Here is a 21,016-nt window from a genome sequence, read left to right as displayed (position 1 = left end):
GAATAAACTCGAAATCTTATCAGTTGGATTGGAAGCGGTTAATTAATTCGCCGGAACGTTCATGCTCTGTTCGAAATGAAACCAGAGCAGAAAGGCAGGAAATGAAATTTACACGTGGTGGGTGTGGTAGAATGAAAAAAAAAAATGGGGGGAAAGAAATAAAAAAAAAATAAAACGCGGTATTGGGACGACGTGCGTGCGCGAATCGCGGCGCAGCCAGCCTTCCGAAGACTCAATTGGGTGGGCAGGCAGTGGCGTGAAGCCAAGAAATGCTGCGTGCATGTTAAGTGTATCTTGGACGCAGGCCGTGCATATGCCACCTCTGTTATAATGGACAACTTAAACTTAATTGTGGAGATGAAGTAATATCGGCGTTCTATTTCAATTCTATTCCTTAGAAGTAATCCGTCTTTGGTTCGGAGCGCCGCCCCGGAGCTGTGGATGATACCGATAAAATAGAATCTCTAGAACAAGGACATTAGTAAACCTTTAGCTTGGCTCTTTTATTGCTTTTCCGGACATCATGTTTTGGCCTTTGTTGTAACGTGTCAGGATGCTTGAGCCACGGAGTAACGTGATATTGTATCCATGTGGTTTTTTTATCAATGCAAATTGTGCGTTTTTTTGTGATCTATTTGTTTGTTTCTTTTGTTCAATTGACCTGATTGATATAAATTAAATTCTGGCGTTTTTGGTGCCAAACCCACGATCTGATTATGAGGCACGCCGAAGTGGGGGACTCCGGTTTTAATTTTGGCCACCTGGGTTTCATTAACATGCACCCAATGCACGGTATACGCGAGTGTTCTTGCATTTCATCCCCATCGAAATTCGGCCGTCGCGGCTGGGCTTTGATCCCGCGACCTCGTGCTTAGCAGCGTAATGCCAAAGCCACTAAGCAACCACGGCGCGTTGATTGATTGATGTACTGGTGTCAAACTGCAGAAAGTGCAGAGAAACTGCAATTGCTGTCTTCTTCACTTTTTAAGCACTTTTACGAACGCTGCTTTATTGCCGGAACGCTTTTCATTCACCCTCCATAATTTTCATCGTCATCCTACTGTTATCATCAGTTGATTATTGAACAATTTGTGTTCCCTGTAAAAGAGCCGGAGATACAATAGTCGCCAGCATTTCATCAATATTTCATCCGAATCGATCGATTTTTTTATCGCCCTGGGCTATTTTATTCTGGTTGTCGGTCAAATCTGAGCAGCCGGTTTTGGTGACGACGTTGGTGAGGCAGTGTTCGCGCCATTTATTAATTAAGGAATAAGAACGACGGAAGGGGGAGGGGGAGAACAGTATCAAATGGTATCAATATTTCACTCCGGCCCCACACCTCACGAGTGCGTTTGAGAACTGCGTTTTATTTGAGCGTCTGGAACCGCACTCAGCACGTGACAGCCACCTACGTGCTCTCGTTTGGCAGGTTTAATTTATCTCTCGGGCGCATCCTGTATGAGCGAGCACATACGGCTTTCTGAAACAGGAGATAGGGCGACGTGGACGTTTCTAAATGAGCTCCGACATGCAATTTTTCAGCTTGTGGTTGTCTGTTTAAGCTTGGAATCGCAGAGCGCAATTGAGAATTATACAACAAGAGCGAAAGCGTTTGACGTCATAAGCCAGTATTCGAAAGTACGTGATAACTCTGCGGGATGGCGTCCACAAAAGGCATTTCACTGCTTTTACTCCCAAACGCCCTCACAGCCATGGCCATTCATTCGTTCGTTCGCTTCTTCCGACCATCGTTAGTTCGTTCCTTCGTTGCTTAGCTGTCTCATTGACTCTTTCTTTTTTCTCGGATATTTATTGCCAAGAAAGGGTGGTAGTACACACCCTCGAAACACCACAGGAAGCGATCGAAGTTACGATGCATGTTACTCAAAGCTTCTGGCCATTTTTCTTTTCTTTATTCTTCTCTTTCTTCTTTCTTCTTTTTTCAGCAATCCGCTTAGCATCATCTTAGCGGGCGCGCAGCGCCCTGTGGCGAGAACTTCGCGATACACGACCGCAGGCGCGCAGCAGGCGGCGGCAGGCAAGCGGCGCACAGGTGTAGTAGGCGAGGGAGGGACGGACGCTACGCTCCACGTGCCTCTCAGAGGAGGAAAAAAAGGAGAGGAAACGGACAACGAAACAAGACAAAATACACATACTCAACGATGTGACGCGCAGAGAGAGAGAGAGAGAGAGAGAGAGAGAGAGAGAGAGAGAGAGCATAAAAAATTACAGGAAAATCGAAAAGCAACGGGCGTCAATCCGCTTCAAGGGCGGGCGGACCGGCACAGACCGGTCGATTCCGGCCACGGAAGCAGCTCGCGCCGGCTTCGTAGAGAGAGAGGAGAGAGCGGGTTCGTGAGGCTCGTTTAACAGCCGGCCGTCTGCCGCCAGCCTCGCCAGACGGCGTCATTTGGGAAGTGTACAGACTGTATAGCATACTTGCACGCCGCCGTGCGAATGCACGCCCGGTCAGGCCGGCTGGCTAGTTCGGCCGCCCACCCGTACACCCATGTGTTTTTTTTTTTTTTCCTTTCGTTTCTTTCTGGTCTCTTGCTTTAACGAGCCAGACACGCTAGCCGTGTAGCAGACAGACCTCTTTGATGCCGTCGTCGTCTTCCATTTATCCCTCCTCCGCCGCGAGTATTTTTCCACTGCTACAGGCGTGGCGGCGGCTCTCGCATTCCTCGGTCTGCTGCCCGCCACGCGTTATACGTGTTTCGGAAGGGGCGTCATTGCATCATGCCGCTCCGGGAACTGCGCGAATGCGTCTTCACTTGAAGGAACGCGTCACACGAATAAAAAAATAAGATAAAAAGAAGCTCCCTGCACCGCAAGCGCCAAAAATGATGTCGTGGCTTATGTGAATGTAGAGCCCGCGAAAGTCTCGAAGAAAAAAAAAAGAAAACATATGGCAACTTCAGGTTTCGAACCAGTCATCGTGATAGATAGATAGATAGATAGATAGATAGATAGATAGATAGATAGATAGATAGATAGATAGATAGATAGATAGATAGATAGATACCGTGCAGGCGAACATTACGCCTTCGTTCGGTTGCGAAGCTGCAAATGAGGGGGTGTTTTGTGAAGGGAAGAGTTTGTCGTCAACGGCCACACGAGGCTGCAGCCGCGGAGGCTCAAGTAGAAATAGGACGAATCTTCGTCATGCGTCACCTGGAAAACTATTTGTGCTTGTCATTTCACTTGATAGAGCGTTCCGCCCGCAACAACAGATGCCAGTTCCCATCTAGGAGATACTTTCCCGTGTGCTTTCAAACTTGTCGTGCAAAGGCTACCTTCAGTAATTGATCACATTCTGCGCGAGAGCGATGGAATGTATTGTACACACGCAATGCAGACGGAAGATTATGGATGCCGTCTGCCAGGGGGAGCCGACAGAAGGTGGCGGCGTGTCCAGAGTGCGAAAGAAGAATGCGCTCGAACTGCTGTATGCGGCGATAATTGGAGATGCGGAAATTACGCAGGACTCCGTTGCTTATAGTCTGCATGCATTTTAGCAAAGAAACGCTTTTCACAGTGCAGTTCTTGTTCTTCACTCAATGACGAGTACTTTGGTGGTGGTGGTGCTGACGTTGCTACAGGTGAAGTTCGTCTGGCATACTTTGCTGGCGTCTCTCCGCGTCAAATATGTCGCCATGAGTCAATCGTTTATATCCGACTGTCTTTGTCATCATTGCCTTTCTCTGTCATCGTGGAGAAAACAGCTTGAAAACGGGGGGGAAAAAAGAAGAAGAAGACGCGGGCGCAACGTTTACGTGCCATGTTTCAAAGGCGCGTCGTCACCATCATTAGCAGCATCAGTAACGTCATCAGCGCTGAGACCGTCTTTCTTTCTCGTCCCGTTCTTGTGCTGTTTTCTTCATGATGGCCATTCGCCAACCATAGCTCCCCTTGGTATTTTACTTCAGTTTCCTTCCACCCATGCCTTGCGCACGCTCCCGGCCACTTGCATTCAGTTCGATCAGTATTGATTTTCAGGCTGCCAAGTCAGTGCTCCCGATCGTTTTCTTCGACAATGACTTTAAGTGCTGTACACCCTAATTCTGTAGTCGCGTTCTTGTTTTCATCTCGGGCCATTTTGATAAAAGAGTACGACGAATGACAAATACGAACACACGAGCAACGCTTGCGATCCCGACTACTGTAATATTGCTTAGACTGGCATGCTCATAAAATTAATTAACAATAGCAACATGACAACGTAATAATAATAATAATAATAATAATAATAATAATAATAATAATAATAATAATAATAATAATAATAATAATAATAATAATAATAAACAGTGCAAGAGGCTTTCAATCTACATCTCTCTCTTCTCTAGGTTCCAAAATACCTCTGTTATGATTTCCGTCACTGAAACTGTGCGCGCTGGGTGGAACGTGTCTCCATGATAATGCGAGTTCAGAGCAGGCGCGAAGTACGTATTTCTTTTTCGCAAATCAGCTGGAAGGGACTTAAGCAAATTTTCCAGCCGTCCACGATTTCTCCAAATCTCTAATAGCGATTGCATCTCTTCGGCTGCCTGGTACACCCACTTGGTTACGTCTTTACTACAAGTATAGGATCAGTCGCTGACATTGTCGTGGTTGCCCAATTTTCCCCATATGCGTCCCGCCCGTGCCACGGGCCTCTTCCCCGTGCGCTCATAGTCACTGCAGTGAAGTAGATTAAACGTGTCGGTCTGCAAGTCGAGTACCAGTTTGATGTCCGATTGTGCGATGCGGCATGTTTATCCTGCTCACTATACGTTCGTGTTCATGATGTGGGAGTTTGGAGCGGGGATACTTGAGCAAGATTTAACGATAATTTGTCTGTTATCGGGTTATAGCTAGCCTAAAACAGACAAAGAACACGTAAGAAAAAAGAATAGAAAAAGTCCGGGATTCTGTGGTTCCGCCAGATGCTGAACTTCTGAGGCCGAGTTCACTAAACTTTTCGTTCGTAAGTGCTGCTTCCCAACAGCCAGCAGTGTTCGCTAACAGCAATAATCGCGATCGGCTGGCATTATTTTTCGAACAGTTATAGGCGAAAGTACTTTTTTTTTTGTAATTACGGTTGTCTCCTGGCTAAAGATGCTAATGTCTGATGTACCCGACGCCTGCAACGGTTGAGTGACAGATAAGTTCGCGCATATTTCATGTAAACACGCGAACGATGCGAAGCTTCTCGCTTCTCTTGTGTGGCTCCTCTTTTTTTTGATTATGCCTCGTAATCTCGCTAGTTGCAAAAAATAAATAAATAAACAGTTGGCCAGCGAAACTGTGCCTCCTGTACTTGTATTTTCCTCTTTCGAAGAAGACGCATTAGTAAGAGCGATACAAATGTTCCGTATCAAAATCAACCTGTCACCGCAGTGACAAATATAACATAATCGTACTTTATTTATTATTATTATTATTATTATTATTATTATTATTATTATTATTATTATTATTATTATTATTATTATTATTATTATTATTATTATTATTATTATTATTATTATTATTATTATGTTGCAAAAGTATTAACTGCAAGCGATGGCACTGAATGTCCCATGCTAGACCACGACTCGAAGCGTAGAAATGTACACGGGAGCTTTAATTTCTGCGCTTCGTTTGTAAAACTAACGGAACGCCAAAAGATACAACAGTATCTTAACAGATACAAAGACTCTTAAGAGCAGAAAGTTTAGGAGAAACAAGGCTTGCTCTTGGTGTTCGAGAGATCAGTTGGTGTAGTCGCTTTTGACGCGTGTAAGGAGAGATAAGTGCTGAAAGGGAACTCTCCCGGGCGATTTCTCGCTTGAACGACAGCTAATCGTCTGCAGGACTTTCATAACGTACTCGCGTCCTTCGCGATTTATCTTAGCGCGAAAGATTAGACATGTGTTCACGAAGGAGCCGTCTGCCTCATAATTTCAACTAGAGTCGTTCCACGTCTGAATCCGCAAAGCATTTCTCTCCTAAGAAAGCAGCTATAAATGGACATTTTATGCGCGTGCAAGTGCCATAATCAGCTCCAGAGACCGGAATAAAATATTTTGTTTGTTTGTTCGCGAGACTGTTTGTGATTGGTCTGAAGCCTTTGCTAATAACGCGTTCTCTGTAGCGATTGGTCGGCGCTTCTCACGGACCACACGATACGTATCAACCCTTCTGTGCGCGGGGGCCCATGAGTTCGTAAGAATAGTTCGTATACGTTTGAGTGGGTTGCAAGAACAGGCGCCTGCCTAGCGTGACAGCGGACATATACTATTATCGAAGACGACTGCCCAATAGCAACCACTACAGCGAACGGCTGACCACTGAAAAAAAAGAGAAGGTTCTTACGATGGCAACGATTATGAAATGATATTATCGAAAGCAGCCGGCTAAGCACGGGCAGTTTTTGCGAACGAAAGCCTTAATGAATTTGGCCCCTTGTTCAGTGTAGAAGTTCGATCCGTACGCAAAGATGCACTGGTGATTCTTGTCTGCGGATATTGCCTATCTTGTCTATGGAGCCTGTCTATGGATATTGCCTGCCTCGCACCGGTCGTTATCAGCGCTGATCACGCTTCAGCGAGCGCCGCTCGTCGCGTGATGACGCGTGAAATCACGTGCCTTCATGCACGCGCGTCGTGTATTCGCAAACAGGCCGCAGGTCACGCGCGGCGCCGGCGTGTTGACAAACAGTCCTGCCGGCGCGGCGTTCTTTTTTTTTATATTTTTTTTTTGTCTCGACTTCTGCTCGCTGGCCTTATCGTCTGGAGTTGGCGCACGAGCCTTTTTCGGAAACGGTCTCGCCTGATAAGATAGATAGAATAAACTTTGTTCTCCAACGGTTAAGGTGATTTACCCACCCCCGGTAAGAATTCCGCTGTCACGAGCGTGTTTGTTGTATAGTATTCGTGTTCTAGTTTTCGTAACCACTGTTTTCTTTGTATCCATCCTTGTTTTTCTTTTTTTGCCTTCGTCATTGGCTCGCTCGCCGCCGCCATTACCGCAGTCGGTTTGTCGTCGTTGCGGATGATAAGCGAGGAATGAAATGAAAAGGAAGTAATCGTTACGAAACATTGCGGTAACCTTGATTTATCTAACGATTTTTTTTATCCGCAAGTATTGATGTTATCATTACGTGGTGCTACGCCTGAAAAAAAGAGGTCAAACGCGGAGGGAAACATAGAAGAAAAAAGAACCTGCGTGGTAGTATTGCGCGAGGCTAACTGTCGTACTTTTCCGATCGCTGTTTCGTTTGCTAAACTGTATAACTGCTCTTGCAAGACGATCGAGTCCACCCTTCATATTGCAAAATTGCGTAGTTCGGATGTGTCGATCTCCCGCAGTCATCGAACTCTTCCCTTTTCATAATTTTGTTTTACAAACGCAATATACCTCACCGATTCCGTGCAGTGAAGCGAAAGCTTCGGGTCACGTCAGCCGACGAGAACCAGAGAGCCAGAAAAAAAAAAAAAAAGTGCTTCTCCACTGCCCGCCGCTGATGGCCCCGTGCGCGACGCCGACCGAATGGAAGCATCGCGGGGGGATCGGCGACGCACAATGGGCGAGAGGGCCTTCTTTCCCGAACTGAAACACTCGGCCGGCTCTCGACACTGATTGGCTCACGCTAGCATTTGCCGCGCTGCGCGGAATTGGTGAGACGAAGTGTATAACCCCATACAGGGCGGGGTTCCTCCACAATCGGCTATATCGTAGCACAAGGGCAGCAATGAACGTTGGTCGGTGTTCGGGTAGCGCTTCCTTGTACTTCGGCTCATCTACGTCACATGACCTCTTATATCGTTTTTTTTTTTCACCGAAGAACTACGTACCATCCTGCATGTGGAAACTTTAGTTATTCCTTTGTTCATCGGGTTCATGCGGGGGGTGCGGCTTCCTCATCCTGGTTGCTATCGCGCCGTGTCGAAACATCACCCTGCCACCCCGGCATCCGCAAAAGAACTTCGACGAACGCTTCCCGTATTGCTCGCTGCACAGAACATCGCGCACGCTGGCTTCGCCGCACCATGGCCGAGTGCGCCGTGTAGCACCAGGTTTGCAGCGTCATCCAGGATTAGCGCGTGTGTTTGTTTGCGCATTCCTCGCATGCAGAAGACATATTTAACAGACGATCCGCACTTGTCTTGTGTGTTCCTTCTTTGTCCCTTGTTTTTGTGCGGTTACATGATGCATTCCAATGCAGAAGACGCCGAGCGCGTGCGACGAGTCCGTTCGAGCGATATGAAATTGGATCGCCCAATCGTGAGTAAATTCATGCCTATTTAATTTCTTGTTTTCTTTTTTTTTTTTGAGAGGGGGGACGACGACGACGACGACGGGGTGATGTAACAATACTATTCCGACTTTTTTTTTTTCCACATTTCGGTCAGCGCTTCGAGCGGTGTACTCCGCCTACGAGTGGACCACCGGTATCGGTCGGTAGGGAACAAGAGGTGATAAGAGAAAGGAACAGAATAATAGAGCGAAAAAAAGGCATCCTTGCGCTATACCCCTGGACTGGCATTCGAATTCACTTTCCGGCGTTTAATGTAACGTTTCTCGTATGGATTTCTTTCCCTTTTCGTTTTTCTTTTCTTTTTTGTTTTGTTTCGTGCCGCGTTTTCAAGTTTGTTTCATCCAATTTAGTTTCTCCAGTAAAAGTTGGATGACGTGGGAAGACAGCCCTGCACTTTCTGGATGTTATCTTGATCTTCTCTGTTCATGGGTACTGCGTTGTACTTACGTGTCTTCGATTAGAAGGATAAGTAAAGACGCGTCGGCGCCTGGAATGGAGACGTTTACCTTCCTGGGGTGCAAGGAATAATAATAATAATAATAATAATAATAATAATAATAATAATAATAATAATAATAATAATAATAATAATAATAACTGCGCTGGTTCTACGTCTGTAGCTTCCGCCTATCTGTCGTCAACTTCCTCGCTCTTTGTCAAGATGAACCAGATACCCTGTTGGACAACGCGTGCCCTTAAATAAGCGTATATAACCTACACCTCGCGTGTGGTGAAGGCTCGAACACGAACAGGACTTGTCGTGTGCCAGTAGAGGGAAACAGAAGTTGAGTTGAGCTTCGGCGCACGAGGAGAAGTCGTTCTTGCCGGCTGTCTTCTCTCGTTCGGCCTCGGGCTGGATAGAAGTGCAGCAGCTGCGCGAGACGTGCAAGCGGGACGCACCGTGTAGCCGCGGGCACACGCACGCAGAACGCGGAGGCAGGTCGCCGTGGAATGAAGATGGATGAGCGCGCGACAACGCCGAACGCGGCAGCCGTTGGCGTCGTGTGGGGACGAAATACTGCTCTTCCAAAGTCCTTCTCAAAGCTGAAGGTCCTTAACGAGACCATATATAAATAGCTTTACTGCATGTAGATTAGGTGTTGCGTGGCCATCGGTGGATAACTGTAAGCCAGCGTGTTCAAAGGGGCTGGTTGGTTCATCTTTAGAACAAAAAAAAAAGAAGAGTGACAGAAACAGCGTGACACACGACGAAAGTAAGGAGCACAAGACAGAGCGCTGACTAGCGCTCTGTCCTGTGCTCTTTACTTTCGTCCCGAGTAGCGCTGTTTCTATTTTTTATTCCACTGTAACCCAGTTAACCCCGGAACCTTTTAATCGATCAATCGATTAATTTATCGGCTTTGCGAATTTACGCGCGTGGGCCATAGAAAAAAAAAATCAGAACTGAACATTTTTTTTTTTTTTGTGTGCATGAACTTCGGAGAAAGAAAACAAACAGCGCTGTTTGGACAAACGAGTATTACGTCAGCGACACCTTGCTCGAATGTGTACGCAGTGCCCGGCGAACGAAACGCGACACTCGGAGTGCGCGGCCGCCGGTACTTTTCGAGCCGCCGATGAGCACTGCGAATCCCGAGTTAATAAACTGTGGTGCACGACGTAGGCGACCTCGCCTTTGCGACGCACTGCGATTTCATTGGCCCCCTCCCAGCAATCGCCCAGCGCTCTCCGGATGGCTAAAGAAGCGCCGGCTGCCACGCGGTCTGAGTTACAGCGTTTCAATCGCTGAGCACTGCACATACGTATATCGGGCATATCAAACTCACTCAAACGAAATCGTAAGTCCAGTTAGGCTATTCACCTGACCCATCGTCCCGCTTGCTTGAAGTTCAGCGCTCGTGCGTGGCTTTTGTCCTGACTGCTGACAGATCGGTAGGAAAACCCTTTCTTGGTCGGAGTGCACTCGGTCTGCCGTTGCCTTCCTCGCTGTTGCACAAATGGTAGCGGGGACGTTCGCCTGATTTCTCGCATGCGAGCGCAATCGATTGTGCGAGATTGAAGCGTTAATAGATTAATCGAACGGTCAATCGACCGATCAGCCAGCTGTGTGTGGGTATCAGTGGTGTGACAGGTGCGTACACGGTGAGCATGATATCTCACCTTTGACCCATCAGTATGACGCGTCTGGATATATATGTCTGCCGACCTAACACAATCCCAGGTATTCGTTATAAAGCCATCATCCCTCTACCTACACCGATAGTAAACTCGAACAATCAGCATCGATGAACACTGCTGGTTGCAAGTGGTGCAGACGGCATGGTCAAGAGACGCGGGCGGAACGCGTGCGTTTGTCTCGTCGTCTGTGCAGTCCGACGCGTTGAACACCAAAGCAAGTAGCCCACGTTTCGTATTCTCGCGCAGAGTGGAGCATATATGCCAGCAGCCGACTACAATCCCTGGTGCCTCGCTTCCGAAGTGTAAAATATCTGGAAATCTGTGGCCGTGTTTGTCGCAGGCCAACCTTTACGCTCATTCTTCTGCTAATTTTTTTTTTGTTTTTCGGAGAGACTTGTCAAGCGCCAGGAGCGCACAGGAGAAAACTCGCGCATGACTCGCGTGTCTCAAAAAGCGGGCTGAAGCCAGCTGCACTCGGCGACAGCCATGACGCCGATCCCAGACACGAGAAGTACAGTGAAAAAAAAAATAAAAATAAAAATAAACTCCGCGCTCTCGGTGCTGCCAAGAAATCTCAGACGTCGCCGTCACGGCCGGCTTTTCGAGGCTACAACCGGACGTTGTGTGTACAGCAGATTGCGCTGTTCTACAACTGGATGGCGCAAGAAAACTTGTATACGCGACGAAAGCGGTGAGACGGAAGGTTTGCCAGCGTTACCGAGTTGGCTACCGCGTCGACGATATCGCGACCCGGTTCGGATTTAACCCGCCAGCCGTGGGGCGCGTGGATACGACGTTCTTTGATATATAGAGACGTCACGCCGCACGTGCGGCGGTAACAGCTATATTGGACGAGGCCTCTGCGCTGGCGCGTCCGAATCTTGCTAAGATCGTGCAGGGTTGCTTGACCTGGAGCTGGCCTCATGTCTTATCGGAAGGAGCCGGTGTGCGACACATGTACACACGCGCGCGCGCACACACGCACACACACACACACACATACACACACGCACACGCACACACGCACGCACACACACACGCACACGCACGCACACGCGCGCTAAATATGTAAAGAAGATGCCAGCCTATCGTGGTGTCAGGCATATTGTTAGCGATTGTGGTCGGCCAACAGCTACACTTACGAACGAAAAGCTTTGTGACTGCGGCCTTAGATAGTTCTGTGCTGAACTAAGCCTTCACGCATTCGGTTTTATTGACCGTTTTATTGTTAGCGCTCGCATAAGTGCACAGTTCATGGCTCCAACGTCTTCTCCATTTCTTATTCTCGCCTTTTTGCGTGGCAACAGGCTGCATTTTTGTCCAACATAAATAATAAGCAAGCTTGGTTGTTTGCCTCTGATATAGTCCTTGTTTTCTTTCTGTGACAAATCAAGCAATCGCAGGTTTATTCGAAGTCTGGCACGAAACCAAAGGCCGTATGGCAACACGCTACCGCACTGACAGGTGCTCATTTTCTAACCCGAAAGCGACAGTATATACAATTGCACCATGGTATACGTCAAGAATTTTTAGTTGCTACACAAGTCCCTACGCTTTTCGAAGTCTAATCACGTGAGCAGTGTTCCAGGCGCCATACGACAATATCATATATCGTAGAAACTTGCCCATATCCAAGAAGAACGCTGTGCCACAAAAGAGTTAGAGACACCGCCGTATACGCGGCACACCTGCCGCGATTACATGTATGAAATCACGAGAGAAAGCTTAAGTGGCGCCACCGTAATGAGGGAATTGAGGGTAGTAGTTTCAGGGCACCTAGGGGCATCGTATACGTGCACCCGCAATGTCGTAAAAGTACGCTGCAAAGAACACACAGAGCGGCAATCAGATAGAAAACGATGGATTACGTGGCAGGACGAAATGGGAGCTGCGCGAATCAGTGCGTATACCCTATACTTAACGCACGCGTCGAAAGTTCTTCCTGCAGCTCTTCGTTTCCAAATCCTTAATCGGCACAGTCACGCGATCTTGGCCGATCTCCAGGAACCGTTGCGCAAGCGCTCCGATACCGACCTTGGCCGTGAGACCGTGGAGTGTGTACGGCATCTGCTTGTCGCACGACAGAAGTAACATTACAAACGGGAAGCGTTTAATTACGCCCGCGTGTATATATATATATATATATATATATATATATATATATATAGAGAGAGAGAGAGAGAGAGAGAGATGAATGAGACCCGCGCTGGATCGCGTGTACACACGGTGCGCTCTAGAATGCACGAGGGTTAAGCAGAGCCTTAAAAACATTCGTTCTCGAATATCGACGCGCACGTGCCGTCTCTGCCTTCGCAGTATATATACCTTCCGCGTTCTGTCGTTCCGAGGGAATGCGAAGAGCGGGCTTCTTACAATCAGCAGCCCGGTGCTTGGAAAGTTAACGTCGGCAAGGTTGCCCGTCTTTCTCCCTCCTCAAAACGAGCCAACAAAAATGAAACAAATCGACGCTGCACTCGTGATTTGTGCAGGCGCCGTCGGAGACTTCTTCGAGTTACAACCTCGTGCTTCCCCAAACTTCCTCGTTCGTGGGCAAGCACCCACGTCACCCTGTAACCTCTATACTACCGAAGCACCTTGTCAACGCCGTGCACATCAGGGGACGAAAATTACGCGATATAACCTCTTGCGTGACGTCGCAGGACCATCACTCACGTATTAGGAAGGGGGTAAACTTCCCCTCAGCTGTGTACTCTTTCACTTTATTATTTGAACGAAGAATCTTTCCAGTGGTCAGTCCCGCGGTCAGCGACCGCCTTCACTAAGGGTTCCTGCAGCACCGCCTGTCCATGTATTCGCATCGTATCTAAGAATAATGAAGAAAGAAAGAGCCGAACGTTTTGAGGAATGCTCCGCACACGACAGTGACTAGCTTAAAGCGCAGAGAAAGCGCTTAGCAAGAAGAAAAAAAGAAGGGAAGCACGGAAGGAACCGGACGACTACAGGAGGTCAGCGATCGTCTCAGAATGCCGTTGAGAATTATTGCACGCTCTCCAGAGTTCAGCCCTTTCGCCGTTTCATGCCCGCGGAGTTCGCTCGCTCCGGGAAGAGCAGGAAGCGTCCTTCCTGGCGTCCACTTTGGCCTTCGCCTTCGTTTGTAAATTTCGTTCGCTGCACCACCGTGCTGCAGGCAGAAAGGTGCAGGAAAGCAAAAAAAAAAAAAAAAGAAGAAGAAGAGCGACACTCGATTTCGCTCGTCCCTTACAAATTGCTCGCAAAACGAATGAACTCCGACGCCGCGGCGTCAGACGAGGACGATCGACGACTGCTCGCGTCGTCTGGATGCCCCGGAGATAAGCCGCGCGGTGTACACAGGCGCTGCATTGCTTGCTGCTCTGGCGTGCGGCGCATTCCTTAGAGGTGGCGAGCGGTCGGACGAGACATGCACGGACAGGCTCACCAGGAGCGTGCTCATATGTCTCGCATGCTCCCTTTGGCACCCGCGGCTCGGTGGCGCCGGCGATCTCACAATGAGAAACGACGGCCTTGGACGAGTCTTCGGGCCAAACGAGGAGTTCTTGCTCGCAGAGAGGGCCCCGGCCAGTCTTTCACGGTTGCTTCGCAGCGGCACGGCCACTGAAAGCCGTAAAGGATATAAGTTAAGAGAGAGAGAGAGAGACGCGCGAGCGCAAGAAAATATCGCCAAATTGATGAACAGTCTGGCCGCTATGTGTGCGTGCGTATGCACGCAAGCGCTGCTGCTGCTGAGCCACGGTTGTGCAGCCATGCTGGCCGGACGGGGCGCGGCGAATCCACGAAGCAGCGCTTCCTGCGACACAGCCCGAGCGACTAGGTGCTCGACCTTCACCTCCGCCTCATTGCGACCGAGCGTCGCCTTCACCCGCAAAGGAAGGGGGAGGGGGGGGGGGGATACCGTGCACGACGAAAGGCTGCCTCGCGTTCGTCTGGCCCGAGCGAATGGTATACACTTTTAAAGCATTTTGTTCAGGGACGCAAGCTTATCTGTACTGCGTGTCTTAAGGCCGACTTCTATTTTTTGTTTCGCGCTCGCGCTATGTGTCGGCGTTCAGTGGAGAAACCATTAAAGGAGAAAAAAACGAGACAGCGACGGTATGTTTCGCAATCGACATCCTGGCGCTGGCTTGCTTGCTGTTGAAGCTATTTCTCCACCGACCTGCGCGATCGCTATCCAGTGAGCGTGTGTGCAGCCTTGGCGTTTTCAGTGAAATGACAAATAAAATGCTAATGCGCCTGTCGTACTGGGTGCGAGGTCATCGTAATAATGGCTCTGGTGACTTTGGTGCTGCGTGCGTGCGTGCGCGCGCGTGTGTGTGTGTGTGTGTGTGTGAGAGAGAGATTCTATAAAGCACCATCTGAGATCTGCAGATCCTAAGCTTTGTCTCGAAATCGGATACTTCGAACTGTGGGCGACAGACGAGAATCGGGTGACGCTGACGAGAAGCGGTGTGTACGAAGTCGGGAGGCGCGATAGAAGTACGAGCTCGTCTGCCGGAAGAAAATTGCGAGAAAGACGGCGGCGAGGAGGAACGGAGGTAAAAACGAGTCGACTCGGAATCCGACGTCACTTCGACGCTTCCTCCTCGTCGTCGATTTCGTTGATCGGTTTTTTTTTCTCTCACCTTCATTATAATAAGCGTCGCCGTGCAGGTGTATACTTGCACGCTCTTCGCCGCCTAACGTAACAGGAAAGGTATAAAGCGTTAAAACTCGAAGAAAGCAAAGTTTGAACTTTATACTGTGTTACCCCGCCGCCGTGGCTCAGTGGCTGTATGGCGTCCTTCTGCTGAGCGCAAGGTTACGGGTTCGACTCTCGACCGCAGCGGTGCACTTAGATAGGAGGAAATCTCGATAACGCTAGTGTGCTTAGATAATAGCGTTATCGAGGTTTCCTCCTATCTAAGTGCACCCGCTGCGGTCGAGAGTCGAACCCGTAACCTTGCGCTCATCAGCAGCAGCAGATAGTAGCGTTTAAGAACCTCAAAAAGTCAATCGGCAGCCCGCCATGACACTCTAATAACTTACTGCGCAGCTTCCTGACGTGGCACCTTGCAATTGTAATGGCATGATATTTAATCGTATTCTGTAATACACATCCTTTCCCTACCGAGTACATAAAAACAGAGTTCTCGAAGAATGCCTTATGAATGTAAACTGACCTCGTTTTCTTCGGTGTCCAATTTAATTGTGTCTATATTCAAATTTTTATTTTACCGCAGTTAAGATGCACGTTTCGAGAAGAGTTCTTGGCACCGCAGTGGCTCTCCTACGCTATTTCTTGTCTAGCTAAGAAAGGAGTAAGATAATTTTAACGGTTAGAGAATGCTTCAGCGCAAATGAATCAAAATTACGGGCTTATGATTTAAAAAAAAAATTATGGGGTTTTACGTGCCAAAACCACTTTCTGATTATGAGGCACGCCGTAGTGGAGGACTCTGGGAATTTCGACCCCCTGGAGTTCTTTAACGTGCACCTAAATCTAAGTACACGGGTGTTTTCGCGTTTCGCTCCCATCGAAATGCGGCCGCCGTGGCCGGGATTCGATCCCGCGACCTCGTGCTCAGCAGCCTACCATAGCCACTGAGCAACCACGGCGGGTGGGCTTATGATTTATGCTAAACTCTTGCGGCGTTGAGAAGACGTGCACCGCTATAGACGGTTGCGAAATTGTGCTGTGCAGACGAAAGACTGCTGCGAATGCGCGTGTCAGCGCCCCTTTCAGCTAATTACTTGTCGTCAAGTTTTGTTAATTTTCGATCATTTCGAAAAAGTCCCGTGTGCCGCTCAGCAACTGAGAACATCGCGAACAGCGCAGGCGACGGGACAAGGGATATGAACGGGATATACACGTATACCGTGTGTCCCAGCTAACGTTAGCTAATTTATCCTCCCCCCCCCCCCCAAAAAAAATGAAAACAGACACGGTGCATGATACAATTATAGAACATGCTGTGTTCGGACGTCACAGGTCCGACGTCCGAGAAAAACACAAAATTTCTTCTGCATCAGTAAATTACCCATTCTACAATATCAAGAACCCCACTCTAACCACGATAAGTCGTTTTGCCAGCCAGAAAAAGCGCACTAACAAAAGACGGGAGGCGACGCCTCCTTGAAGTTCCCCAATCTCGTTGCGACGTAATGGATTTTGACAGCGTCTTCTAGGGCCTAGGTAATTCGTTAGCGCTAAAGGTCGACTACATTGTATCTTTAAGGAGTCAAATGTTGAACATGGCGATTTCTAACCAACCTGAACATTCTAACCAATCCTGATGGTGGACATACTACCGAAGGCTACCGCGGTCGGTGCTAAGAAAACTTAGGAACAGAAAGCTTTGTGAATTCGGCCGCTGAATGTTCGAAGTCTCGCGCAATATGACGAGCAATTCGGTCTGATCGAAACCGTCTTATCGCGTTCAAGAAAGACCGGCGAATTTTTGTCGAACAGTTTGTACAAGAATCTCAATGACATCGCGACAAGGAGCAGTAAGGCACGTCCTTTCTCAGTGCGCGACGTTTCTCAGGCGCATAGAACACGCTGTTTCTATGCGCTTCGCAGTGCAAGAACCTCGGGTGTCGAGCGTGGATGTGAATTCAACATTCACGCGCACCACGCGTCGTTCACGCGAGCAATCACGTGACTGCGCGGCGCTGAACACTCCGGCGCCTCCTGAAGGGGATGACGAAAGGTTTTCACGGCTTTGCGCGAAGTCGGCGCTGTTTTTCCTTGACGCTTTCTTGCCTTGCTGCATCGTTTTCCTTTGTCTTTGTGACTGACGTGAAAGAAGAAAAAAAAAAACGAAAAAAAAAGAACCCGAAGAAGCCCTGCAGTTGCGTGCTTCGAAGTGAGTGATTTGTTCCAAGTTCATCTCGGATGCACTGAAATAAATTCAGGGTGAGCAGAAAGAAAAGGAATTTATCTACGTGCGTAGTTGTACAGCGGGCGCCATCCGTGAATACCAAGAGCTCTCTGTGCTGGGGGCGTGTCAGAAATACTGCACCCGCATTGGCTGGATCAGAGGTGTGCGCTCGTGCCCTGATAGCTATAGGTGCAGCCTGATGCTTTCGTCGAATCGACTGTGGCTTCGCGGATAGCCAGGTGCGAAGAAGGCATAAAAGGGCCCCGCCGCGAAACCGGCTCAGGCTCGACCTGCAGCGTCGATTCCCCGAGCGTGCGGAGTGATTGCCCGATGCGTGACTCCTTCAGTTTCGCCGCCGGCGACCACACCATGAAGACCGGCAAATGGCAAGCGCTGGTAAAGTGTCACTTCTGTTTACTACGCGATGCGCGATCTAAACACTACGTGGGCCAGCCCTTTTTCTTTTGTAACGTAAACGTCGGTCTTAGCGACTCGCTTTTCCAATCAACCTCTTCGCCTGTCCAATCATTGAGACCTTCTGTAGCTAGGAATAACTATGTTAGTAATAATTGTGAGTAGAAAACAGAACAGGAAATACAAGAAGGAAAATGAGAACAAATGAACACGAGGAAGACGACCAGGACGAATGCCCTTTACATATTTATTTAATCCGGAATGCACGTTATGCCTACAATCTCTCCATTCCGTTATATATATATATATATATATATATATATATATATATATACACAACTCCCCTTGCCATGTACAACCTTACCGTCTTGCTTCCCATCATGTTCCCTTTTTAATGCTCTTTTTTTTTTCGCATTCATGAACATGTACCAACTTTCTCAACAGCTTATACTTCGATAGTAAGAATGTAACGTTATCGAGCTTAGCATCTATGGCCTGCGCCCACAAATGTGCGCATAAGTCAAGAGCATAAATTGACAGGCGATCACATGTCCTATCGAAGCAGACGACGTCGCGTTACGTGACAGAACAACATTGCACATAAGCGAGTGCCCGTCAATATTGATAAGGAATGAGATGATCGCGGCTCAATCTCACGTACGCAACGGAGAAAAGTGGGGAGGAAGCGCGCCGTCTTCCGTCGCGCGCAATGCTACGGGGGGCGGAGGGTAGGGGGGGGAGGAGTGCGTTCTACTTCGGGCGGCCGGTCCCGGGCGCGCGCTTGAAAGTACTTTGAAAGCCATCTGCGAAGGATAGCGTCCGCGCTGCGCTGTGTTCTCGCGGCCTAGTTGGCGTTGATGCGAGCGGCAGCAGAAAGGCCAATTCGCTCGCTGCTGCTGCCGCATTTCCTCACTGCAGCGTTCTGACAGCGAGCTTCCGCGATGATCGAGTGAGATGTGTTCATGTTTGCTTGTGCTCGCATGATACCATACTTGTCAACTTGGATTGTATGCTATGTTTACAAGTTTATGCCGCCGATAAAACTACTATCCTTACTTCTTATAGTTGTAGAATAATGTGCGATCGCAATCGATGCTTCGCTTTTCGGGTGAAACTACGACTTTTTTTTTTAGGAAGGTAACCAGACACACGCGCCTACACGCGCCTGCACATCGACAGGCGTCTGCAGCAGGCAGAACGTAGGCGGAGAGCAATCAAAAGACGCAGAGACCTCAGGGATTGTGTTGACCGCTCAGAAGAGGCGACGACTGCGGCGCCCGGAGCCGGTCCTCGCGTTTCCCTTCACTCTCCGCGGCCCACCACTAATGCCCGTAAGAAATGGAAACCGCAAGGAATGGTTTGCAGGCACGGCGTGGAGCTAATCAGCCGATGTAATTAAGACAGAGTGAATCGGAGATCTCATGCGTTCGTTCTTCAGTGCGCACCAATGAATAAGGAGGAGGAGTAAGACAAAACGATGATGCTGTACTTTACGCATCGCAGCTCGATCTGTACTAGCCCTGCGGGACCCCTTCCCACACATTTAGTCGTTAGCGGTCTAGTTCTGTCCATCCCGCGCGAGGTTATCAGTGCACCATCTTCACTCTTGCGTCTCTCGCGCAGAGTTGAGAGCGCCAAATGAAAGAGACCACTGCGCATGCGCACGTCCGCGCTAATCTGCGACGGGGTGGTCCAGCGCGCTTGGGCTTTCTTCGGGCCAGGTGCGCGCGCACTCGCAACCCCCCAGATGCGGTCTCACAAACAAACCTTTCTCGCGCCGTGCATTCAGCGCGAGTGGGCCGCCGCCGCCGCGCACACGCCTAGTGTCAGCTTTGACGTCAAGGCTGACGCCTCTGACACGCAGCGCGCGGCCGCTCGTCGCGCGAGAGGGCGCTTGCGAGACGCGGCGCCGTGGCGGCGTCTCTGGACGGGTGCGTGAGCGCGGCAGGTTCTTCTAAGCTGAAAACGCTGCATGCAGCTCAGCCCGGCCGTCCACGCTCGTGACATTGTTTTTTTGCCTGAAAACACCCGTGACACCGGGAGGCGAAGGGAAGCGTGCGTTGATTGGCGAATCTCCGCGCGCGCGGCCTGGCCCATCGGCGCTGCAGAACCTTGTTTGCCTCCTTGACCGCGCCGCGTGCCCCCCCGTTCGCCAGAGCGTGATTAAATTTGATTTTGCTACAACGATGCGTCGCCGCCGCTTGAAAGCGCTCGTGCTGGCGGCGTCATCGCGATGTTAACCTTTTAACTCGCCGCTTTCGCGCTGTGTATACACGGCCTCGATTTTAACTAAACGCGTTTGCGCGGTCCACGCAGCCTGCCATGTGTTGCCCGATGACGACCATGGCGCGCGAATACTGCGCGTGAGGCGCGTGCGTGTATACATGCGGAGGGCGCTGAATGGCGCGCGACCCCATCTGCATAAATGGTTTTGACAAACGGAAATCCTTGCGTGCACGCGATGTGTGCGCGCAGGTTGTTAAGATCGAAACGTGATCGGTGTTTCGCTGTGTTCTGCATGCGGCGAAAGGACCGCAAATGGGGTCCCACAGGTGCTTTGGAGTCGACGCATTGAAGCCGAACGCATACGCGTATTACCCGTATGAGTATCTTGAAGAAAAGCGTTCTATTTCGGCGACCACTCGTATTAGCGTGCACGTCAGAATTATGATTATTAGCAGCTCTTAGTTATGTATATTGTATGAGGTACAATACGTATAATACTGTATAAGGTTACTCTCTTAAGCTCCTTTAATTTAGATTCCAGATATAAGCGGAAAACTTTTGCTAATATATTCTGCTCACATGAGTGAAACGGCGTTCCGCGTAAAATCACAAAATATACGGAACAACTTTTCGTGTATTTAATCATCTTATTCTTTAAGCTGTAAATTAAACGTGTTACTTTGAATATCACCATTACTACAAAACAAACATAATAAATATGTGTAACTGGGAAATATCCATTTTATCAGATACAGTGTTCCACACGACTGCACCTATTAATCCTGAACACTGTTCTGCACTCACGTACCTGGAAACACATTTAAGTATGTGGGACATAGATGATAACCAAAAATCTGTGAAACAGTATTCTGAATAACAGAGGCTGGATCATAACTGGATCAAGGTTCCACATATTTATTGTCCTGTGTATTTAAAAAGTAAGAGGCTCAAATATGTGGAACGCCGTTCGAGTTGGGCGAAAGAATATAGCTTGCAAAACGTTTCCACTTATAGCTGCAACCTGAGCCGAAGGATATTAACAGCGTATACACTAGATTTCGTTATACGAGGCTGTTGCAACATAGACTCCACC

At 48.9% G+C, this 21,016-nt stretch overlaps 2 protein-coding genes across 4 annotated transcripts in view; one reads left to right on the top strand and one right to left on the bottom strand.

Annotated features, from left to right (window-relative positions):
• The window catches only part of LOC142579448 (sodium- and chloride-dependent glycine transporter 1-like), a 118,398-nt gene that overhangs the window by 64,838 nt on the left and 32,544 nt on the right, over positions 1–21,016 (top strand). Inside the window, exon 1 of one of the 2 annotated variants that reach the window (XM_075689616.1) lies at positions 17,533–17,679. The exons of the other annotated variant lie outside the window; for it this stretch is intronic. Coding sequence (XP_075545731.1) covers positions 17,614–17,679 — 66 coding nt within the window. The 5' untranslated portion in view covers positions 17,533–17,613. Of the gene's footprint in view, positions 1–17,532; positions 17,680–21,016 lie in introns of those variants that run through there. 2 annotated transcript variants of the gene reach the window in all.
• The window catches only part of LOC142579449 (kelch-like protein 8), a 169,384-nt gene that overhangs the window by 143,140 nt on the left and 5,228 nt on the right, over positions 1–21,016 (bottom strand). The gene's annotated exons all lie outside the window — the stretch shown is intronic.

Source organism: Dermacentor variabilis, chromosome 4 (assembly GCF_050947875.1).
Source record: "Dermacentor variabilis isolate Ectoservices chromosome 4, ASM5094787v1, whole genome shotgun sequence".
Taxonomy (NCBI): Eukaryota; Metazoa; Arthropoda; class Arachnida; order Ixodida; family Ixodidae; genus Dermacentor; species Dermacentor variabilis.
This window is presented reverse-complemented; position numbering and strand designations above follow the sequence as displayed.